General features: G+C 41.2%; 1 protein-coding gene across 1 annotated transcript in view; it reads right to left on the bottom strand.

Moving 5' to 3' along the window:
* The window catches only part of LOC115097159 (protein-glutamine gamma-glutamyltransferase 5-like), a 29,768-nt gene extending 23,733 nt beyond the window's left edge, over positions 1–6,035 (bottom strand). Inside the window, exons 1-2 of the mRNA XM_029612715.1 lie at positions 5,957–6,035; positions 372–551 (exon numbers count right to left, since the gene is read on the bottom strand). Of these exons, the coding sequence (XP_029468575.1) occupies positions 372–551; positions 5,957–5,966 (190 nt within the window). The 5' untranslated portion in view covers positions 5,967–6,035. The remainder of the gene's footprint in view (positions 1–371; positions 552–5,956) is intronic.
* Between the last annotated feature and the right edge of the window lie 3,715 nt (positions 6,036–9,750).

The following is a 9,750-nucleotide window of genomic DNA, read 5'->3' on the forward strand; positions in this document are numbered from 1 at the left end:
ATTTATTTGAGACACTTGTGGTAGAGATTATCTGCCTGTGAGGTACCTGTCTGAGATATGAATGTGTGATGGGATTACTTGTCTGTGACATGAATGTATGATGGAGATCAACTGCAAGGTGAATTTTCTGGAGACAGCTTAGCTGCGAGGTAAGTATTGCAGAATACACCTCTGTGAAGTAACCTTTATTTCCATGATGCATTCAAGGGGAGTAACATGGCAACCACTCTACTTTTTCTAAAGAGTATGTAAGGTATTGCCATTCTGTGAAGTGACACAGATGGATATTATTTGTTCATGCGGAGATGAACTGACACTAGTGGCATTATTAGCTGAGTATCCATACATATCATGCTTTCAAGAAGGGTTACCTGTCTCAGCGATGAAAGTCATTTGATTTGTTTCATCCTGAAATCCTCCATGTTTGAAGAATAGGGTGCAGGTAAAAGGTTGTCCCCTTCTTACAATCAGCTTGCTGTGCCTATATACATCTGTATGATGTTGCTTGCTGTTCTGATGGATCTGAAAATTTGCATATCGGAAGTTTTTTCCTGTCAAGAAGAATATGGTAATTAATACGGTCTAGGCTGTGTTAATGGCCATGATGCAGCTATGGTTAGAGTTATTGACTATATTAGTATATCAGATGTTGTAGGATATGAGGGGACAGAAGGTAGAGAGCAGTTATTAACAATGGGTTTTAAATAATGGTGTAAAGATGCTGATTGTTGATTATGGGGGTTTTATAGGGTGGATTGGATATATATTTTGTACATTATTCCACACATGTTAGCAATGCATTAAATAAATGTCAGTGTAATCTTATTTCATTAAAGGCCAGATTTTAAAAGCTGTGCATGCGCACATTTCAGAGGTTATGCGCGTGGCTGGGACTTGTGCGCGCTGCGTGTATTTTATAATGGGCCCGGCCGCGCGCATAACCCCTGATATGCACACAAGTGCCGGGGCAGCCAGGGGGGATGGGGGCATGGTCTGGGCGGGGATGAGGGGTGGGGGGCAGGCCATGACAGTGCCATCAGCCGCTGTCCTGGGGAAGCACGTGCCTGCAGCTGGCTGGCGCATGGAAACTACGCTTGCTCCAAAGGAGCAGCAAGGTAAAAAACAAAAAAAGGTATTGTAGCTAGGAAAGGGTTAGGGGGTCGGACAGGAGAGGGGAGAAGGTAGGAAGGTTAGGTAGAGGTATAGGGAACTGGGAAGCCCTACTCCCGTTGCCGCTTGTATTTTTCTAAAATCCCCCCTTGTGTGCAGAGCAGGCCACCTGCCCACACGTGCCCGTGGACATGAAAATCCGGCGCAAATGTGTGTGCGGGATCTGTATTTTTCTAATATGCATGTGCCGACGCCCGTATGTTATAAAATTGCCGAGCCCATGTGCGCACGCGCTCCTTTTAAAATCTACCATTTTATTATGTTTACAAACCACCTTCCCAGCCTTAAAATTTAGATGATCCAAAGTGGTTTACAAAAGGTTAAAAATTCAATATAACAAACAAAGTGTCAGAAATATCATATACACGTTGAGGTGTATAATCAGAAGCATTTAGCTGGCTAACTCAGAAGTTAACCAGCTGAATTAATATTTGGGCATTTAATCCAGCTAATATGTTAACCGGCTAGAATTTAGCCAGCTACGTTAGAAGCATTTAAGGTGCATAACTGGGAGGAATTGAGTTAGCTAGCTAAGTTAATCGGCTAACTCTGATGTTCAGATTTAGCCTGCTATTTTACCTGGCTGTCTGGTTGGGCCAAAGATTTGTCTTAAAGTTAGCCGGCTATGTTTAGCCGGCTAATTTTAAGATAGCCAGCTATATTCAATAGTGCAGCAGCACTATTCAATTATACCTCCAAAATTGGTCAGATAAGTTTAATCGGCTAACTTTGCAGTCTGGGCAGTGTCTGAATATGGACCTCTATAATTATAAATGAAAATACTGTTGCATCTCACCTTGGATAAAATAATCTACCTGCAAATACTTCATATACCCCCCTACCAGGGTAACTTGTCCTGTTTGAAAATTGCTCTCCTTAGCAGTTAAAAGTTATATGCAGGGTACACAATGCAGGCACTTTTAACCACATTAAAAAGCGACATCCCTCGGAGCACCTTTAGGTCAGGGACGCAAGTACACACGTTATTTTAACCTCACCACCTGCACAAAGAGCAGGTACAAAGTACATGGGGTTTTTTAACATTCATTCTTTATGCTAGCTAATTTTCAAAAGGAAAACTACTAGGGATGTGCATGCAGAAAAATATTCAATTGGTTTCATGTTTTCATTTTGGTTTTTTGCTCTGTGTTTCAGGGCAGTCCGGTGCCATTTTGTAACTGGGACTTGTCAGGGCAGGAGTGATAGGGGTTCACTTCTGCCCCATTTGGACTGCTATGACCCTACAGTTAGGGTAAGCTATGCCTGCGGGGGTGGGGAGAGGGATGGGTGGAGGGAGGGTTCAGGCAAAAGCCAAGGGGCAAGAATGAAAAATTATGGTGCCTTTTTGTTTCATTAACTTTTCAGAATGAAAGTCAATGAAAAAATATTTTGGTGTTTTATTTTTTTTGGTTCATTTTCAAACAAAGCTAACTGAAATGCAAGCTTTTCTTCACAGTTTTCATTTAGAAATGAATGCACACCCTTAGAAACTACCCACATAATTTCCCTTTCAAAATTAGCTACAAAGTGCGCGTGGTAAAATTACCCTGGTACTTTGCAACTATGTGGCCTATTCAGAATTGCCCCAATAGAATCCAAATGTGCATTCTGAATTTTAGAGACCACAAATATCGCTTTGCTGTACTGTGTGCAAGCTAGAATGTGCTTAGGGTGCAATTTTGAGAAGCCTGCAGTGAGTCGTCCTCTGCTGTATTGTCTTCGGCACTAGAAGCCGAATCCCCAGACAGCAGCACAGATGCAACCCAGAGGCAGGCTACCAGTACAGTGCAGAGTTTGCCCCATAAACCTTAGGAAGTAAAATGTAAGGTCTTAAATATTTATATATCAGGTAGGAGAAGGGGGGAGGGGGACTATGATAGAGAAATTCATCAAGGATATAAATATCCTTGCAGTTTCCCTTTGAAAATTAGCGACAAGATTCGTGGGTACAAAAGTACCTGCCTACTCTTCACCTGATATTTCTGCAGGTAGCGCAATGCAGGGAAAACAACGCACGTACATTTGAAAACGCAATTGTTGCATGCATTGTTTACTTCTCTGACCTAAATGACACCCTCCTTTCAGGAACGCCTCTTTTTAATCCGGCTCATAGTGCGCCTTTGTCAAAGCTGGTGTACACTTTCAGCAGCTTCTCCCAGGGGGAGAACTTTCCTCTAGGAGAAGCTGGCAGGGGAATTACTTATGTTATTCTTCTAAATCCCTTTTAAGAACTGTCCTCTTAACCCATTATGTCCCAAACGTTTTAAGAAGCTATCTTCTAAATAGGACACCGGGGCATAATGGGTTAATGTTGTAAGACTCCGTGGTTTGCTGTCAATGAGCAAGGTGCCTTGTGAGTCGTCTTGAGTCTGGTGGGACATGACCTGAAGTTAAATGGTGACAAAAAGTTCTCCATCTGGTAATCTCAAGGAATATTGAGGATTTGTGCAAACACATCTAAGACTAAAATTCAAATGGATTCCTGTTAGCCAGTTCCATTAGTTTGACTGGTTGAGGGAGCAGCATTCCATGCCTCATACTGAGTGTGTGAATATAGTTATTACTACAGCACAGGCAGATGGAGTGGGTAGGGACTGCCTTCCCTTCTTCCATGGATGACAAATGTTTTCATGATATTAACGAAATGACTCTTAATATAGCATTTCATTCTTAAAGAGTTGACTGAGCTAAAAACCCATTTGTTTTAAATGCTTGGCAGATGATTTCAGGGTGGCCTTTTTTTTTTTCCTACGCCATGTTCAAAGGTGATGTGGAAGCGATGTAGGGTCTCGCTTCACCTGGTTAAGCTATGCCTCCTGTTTGGAGTACAAGTTTGCAAGCCGTTCATGTGCGTGAATCGGCTGTCAAAAAACTTCTCTTCCTCGTTAGTACAGGCGCACGTGGTCATCTCTGGTGCACTGAGAAAGGCCTTCCTGGCCAGAGGTGTGTTTTGTGTGGGCTCAGAAAATAAACAGGCTACATGTGTGCCCATATCTTGCCATGTGCAAAGATTTTATACAATACTCTTCACACATGTATGTTGAGAGAGACCCTTTGTTAAGCTCAGCTTGACACTCTATACATGGACCATTGTAAAGGGGCACTTTGATACTTTGATTCGGGGTGAGTTTTTGGGAGGTAGGTTGGAGTGGGAGGGGGTGTTGTTACAGACACATTCAGAGGTATTCATTGTAAAATTGATATAATTATAGTACTTATAAGTGATGAAAAAGAGTTGAGTTGTACAATGCAGCTAGCAGAGACTGCAGGGTACAAATCAACTCCTTTTGTTAGACTTTTCATTGCTTATAAGGTCTAAAATTCTTTAATGATGTCAATTTTATAAGGAATACCTCTGAATGTGTCTGTAACAACACCCCTACAAGCCACCTCCCAAAAACACCCCGAATCAAAGTGCCCCTTACATATAATAAGTGTCAAGCTGAGCTTTATAGTCTCTCTCTCTACTGATAAACTGTAGCAAATCTGCGTGCGCTGGCTGAGGAAAACAAGGGGTTACACATGTCAGCGCTGGAACGCCCTGCCCCTTTTCCACCTACTATTTTCTGGGTGCGCATACATTAATGTAAGCACGCCCTTCCCGGCTATTTAACATTTGCGCAGTTCCCGTGCAGCCCGCTTACGTGCATATCTGGCTGTTATTGCGCGCGCAAGGCTTTTAAAATCTACCTCAAAGTGCGCAGGTTGAATTTTCAGGTCTATGCACGCTCTTTCCACCTCCTCCCACCCGTGAGACAACTCGCACGCACTCAAAAAAGCAGGTGGACGTGACGTACCCGCTGCAAATTTCAAAGTTTATAGCTTAGGTTTAGTTTATTTCGTTTCTTAACTGCCTTTCTACCATAAAATCAAGGTTAAAAAGTTCACACAGGCACGCATGTGCCTTTTTGAAAATTGATGAAAGAGTACCGGCAGGCTTTGTCCTGACGTGGACACTGTGGAAATGCTTCCCTTTGCATGTGAGCTATTTTTAAGCGGAAGATTAATGCAAAAGGTATTCATGTTTTCCGTTGTGTTCCATGTGAACGTAAAATAGGCCATTTCAATTACAGAACTCTAAATTAAAAGTTGACTAAAACACTTTTGGAAGCAACAAAAGTTGCTGTCAGAAATAGAAAATAGCACTTTTTAAAAAAAATTAAATTGTAATAAGCACATGGTTTTATTTAATTGATGCCAATTAGTTGGATGCTCCCATTACAAGTATATAGATCTACATAAGGCAGAATCTGCCTGTGGGGTGGGACTGCTGAACAAAAATAGAACATTTACCGGCATCTCGGTACACTGTACACGCTCACATCTTTCTCTGTTTATACAGACAAGTCATTCTGGATAATCCACTGACAAATACAAAGCAGCATATGAGCGCAATAGGAACATTCCACACTGAACCAGAAAACTTAAGACTTTCCTGTGCTATTTCAGTTTTTAAGCAGGTAAGCAGCAGATTCCCCTAAGAAACTCATTTTTTGAGCGCAGGCTTTCTTTGGTGTGTTCACTTTTTTTTTTCTAGCAATCTTAATATCATTTATTGAACCAGCAAAAGAAGCATCCAGAGATGTACATTTGCATAATTCTTATGTTGGTTCCATAACAATCCAGAATGGTTATGGCCCTTAGAATTCTGCACTTGATAAATCTTTGTTGCTTTCAGGTTTCACATGCAGCTTTCCAATGAAGCCTGTCTAGGAAGGCACAGTGGGCTAAGAAGCCATCTTTAAAATAGTCTAGGGCTAGTCTTGATCCAGCCCTGTTTACTTACCAGTTGCCATGGGCCCCGTCCTCTGTCTCTTGGTTCTTTCAAGACTCAATGCTCCTGTTAGAATGTTTGAGAACCTATCAACCCATGGTTAGAGAGTTCAATCTTTCCTTTTATGTGTAATTAACATAAAAAGGAGGGTGGAGCCTTCATTAGGTACTTCCTCTCATTCCTCTGCCCTGACCATTTACACTAAGTGGCTTGAGTCACAGTGGCTTCAGTTCTGCAGAATTCACGAGTTCCCTCAATAGCCAGATAGCTAGAGAGATTCAATCCACAGTGTTGTGTATTCACACTGCAAAAAAAAAAAAAAAGATATTTAGGCCAGAAAAGAGATATTTGGTTCTGTCCTGTGGAAGTGTCTTTTTTTTTTTTTTTACCCTGTCTTGATGAAGGAAGAATATATAAAACTCTTGAAAGTTAGACTTAAATGTATAAGGTTGGTCCAATCAATGGTATTGCTTACCAGCCTTTACTTCTGTGAACTGGCATGGCCACCACATTGTCTTCTAGGCCTCTGAATTACATAGTACTGAGGCCCTTGTCCCTGCTCATTGCTTGCCAAAATTCAGAGAAGGCCTGCTAGATGCTTTAGAATTGGAGGCTGTGCTTTCTCCCCATGACATTAAAGTATTGCTGAAGTGCATACGTGATTTCAGTTTCTTTTTCAGTATAAACTTCTACCTGCGCCATGATTCTAGGGGGACCCCTTTGTTGGACTGGGCAGAAAAATGTGTCTTTGGCAGGGGTGAGATTGAATACCGACCCATTTTCTTTACCCTTTACAATATGAAAATTATTATTTTAATGTTTGCCACAAACAAATAACATCAAGAAGTCAATAATAGCATCAGAAAATCATTTTATTAGTTTCACGCAAAAGCATTAATTTGGAGCTAACTTCCTTTTGGTCCCGTTATTTCATTAAACACTGAGGTGTTTGCTAAGGATGTGCATTTTTTTTTTCCAGTGAAATGAAAAATGCAGCAAAATGTTTTGGTTAGAAAATGAAACGAAAAGAAAAACCAGCTGAAATGTATTTAAGATATTTTTTTTTTTTTTTTTTGCATTTAGAAGGACCATCACTCCTGCCAAACTCTCTTACAGTCTGCAGAAATAATAATAATAAATAAATGCACCCCCCACCTCCCATTGACAACCGGTAGTCCAAATGGGGCAGGAGCGCTGCTCCACCAGGTTCTGCCAGACGAGGCAGGAGTGATCCTCACCGCTCTGTCCTGCCAGGCTCTGCTTTCAAAACAGCACCAGCTGGCAACATTTTGTGGTACAGCCAGATACCCCTGTTTTCCCTGTCACCCCTTCTACCCAGTCCCCCTCATCTACCCTAATTGTTCCCCCTGTAAAAAGTCACTGGAAGTAGTTAATTCTGTTTCATTTTTATTTTTATGTCTATTTATCTTCAAATCACTTGTTAAATGTTATCATCTCAAAGTTATTATGTAAGTTAACCTTCCTAAATTCTTATATGAGTTACAATGTAAAATAAGCAACCATTATCTTATTTATGCTCAGTTACATGTGAACCGATGTGATATCTTGATCGAATGTCGGTATACAAAAACAAATAAATAAAATAAAAAAAAATACAACAAAATTGTGCCAGTTTTGGGGTAAACGGACACCATTTTCAAACCATGACCCAGAGGGGCAGGAGCAATTGGGGATCACGCCTGCCCATTTGGACTACTGGAACCCCACAGATGGGATATGTTATGTCAAGGATAGGGGTGAGGGTGGCGGATGAATTTAATTTTTTAGTTTTCGCACATTGTAGGGTTGGTGGCAGTGATTTAAAATTCTGTGCTCAGTGGTCATGGGGTGTGTGTGTGTGGGGGTGTGTGTGTGTTTGGGGGGGGGGGGTGTCAGTGTGCGTTTGGAGAGAGAAGAGCCTAAGTCCCTTTTGCCTTTTTGTTTTATTTGTTTCTGGGGTTTTTGTTCCTTTGATGTTTTTCCACTTGAAGAAAAAAAAAATCAAACCGAAATAAGGATCAAACAAAACAAAAACAAAGGAAAATATGAAACAAAACAAAATCCTTTCCTGTGGACAACCCAAAGGCTTAGAGCTACCCTCAGGACTGGCACATTTTCCTGACTGAATAGACAGGTAGTCTGGTGGTGATCAGGGCTCAGCATGTTTTTAGTTTAAAGTATAAAAGCTCACCAGACCCATTTGAACTGTCTGTTTTCCATGCCTCCCACAGCACCGCAGATCTTACATGTTCTCTGTCTTTACGTTCACTTTCTGACTTCTAAAGGTCTTCTGCCTGCCCCATGCATCCACCACCATTCTTTTGGTGAAGAAATATTTAATTACTTCTAAATCTACCACCTTCCAGTCTCATGCCATGAACCCTTGTCCTAGACTAATACTTCCTGTCCAGTGAAATCTGCTTGCCATGTGTGATTTATTTATAGCTTTCGGGTATTTACATAGATGTGCATATAGAGGTTTTTAAGTCTCTCCTGATAGGACTTATGATACAGAGTCTGAACAGTTTTAGTAACATCAGGCTTATATCTATGTTGGGGATCTCAGGTAGCCTTTCAGGCTCAATATGAAGATCAATATGTCTAGGAGATGGCCTCCAGAAAAAACAAACAAGGAAACCTCCATAATCATCCCCCACAGTACTGAGACGCCACAGTATACTCCGTTTTAAATTCCACAGATTCTTTGACGATGCGCAGCATGCATGAGAAAATTCCCGTTTGCAAATTATGATACTTGACTCATTACAAAATTGTTACAGCTGTTTTAATAACATTTCTTAATTAGCCTTCCCCCAAGTACAAGTTCAGGCTGAAATAATTTAATGACTTTGCTTGGTGAACACACCTACAGGTTGTTGCTCCCCATTCCCATGGTGCGTGCTGTTTCGTGCATCCTGTCCCAAGCCACCATGCTCTCCTACTTCCTCCTAATGGGGAAAGCACGGCACCAAGAGAAGTAATCAACCAAGAATAGGACGGGACCGCCCGAAACTTTGCACTAGAAATAATGGGGAGCACTGTCTGTTGTGTGGCATTCCACAGGAGGCTGTGTGTGCATGCTTTGTGCTCTTCTCCACATGTCTGTGTTGGCTACTGAAGAAAGGCAGTTTTAAAAATTGCCTCATCTGACATTGTTCCACCTCGTTTGCCAATACAGTAGGTGCCTGGCAAAACAAATTTGTCACATGCTCCTGATGTGACTGGAACAAGGTAGAATTGAAGACTAAACCCACTTGGGATGCGTAGACAAATCCTCATTGTCGTATACTCCAACATGTCATATCGTGCCTATAAAAGGACACTTTTTTTTTTCAGTGGTGGGGAAGGGTGGAAAGCCTAAAATTGTTGTTTTATAAGAAATTGGAAAGGGACATCCTGGAGCACACTTTCCAGGTGCACATTTTTTTTTTTTAATTATAAAGTATCTCCGTTGGTCCAGGAAATACGTAAGAATCATAATACTTGCATGGTAGTTTTATGGGGCTGACTTGGGGGTTTATTTACTAAAGGTTTTCTCCCATTTTGTGCCTATGGGAAATATACTTAGTAAATGACCCCCTTGGATTGCAGGACTTAGTCTTCACTCACTAGAAAGTACATCTGATGTTTGCAGACATTTAAAGGGACCTATGAAAGCACAGTAATCAAAGCAATCTACTTTTTATGGGAGATGATCTTAGATGTTCACCAAAAATCCAAACTTTGAATAATTAGATGTCTGGGACTGAACCTAGACCACCCTTCATAACTCTTATTTTAATCGTTCAAGTTAACACTATCTCTTC

This window comes from Rhinatrema bivittatum, chromosome 8, assembly GCF_901001135.1.
Source record: "Rhinatrema bivittatum chromosome 8, aRhiBiv1.1, whole genome shotgun sequence".
Lineage (NCBI taxonomy): Eukaryota > Metazoa > Chordata > Amphibia > Gymnophiona > Rhinatrematidae > Rhinatrema > Rhinatrema bivittatum.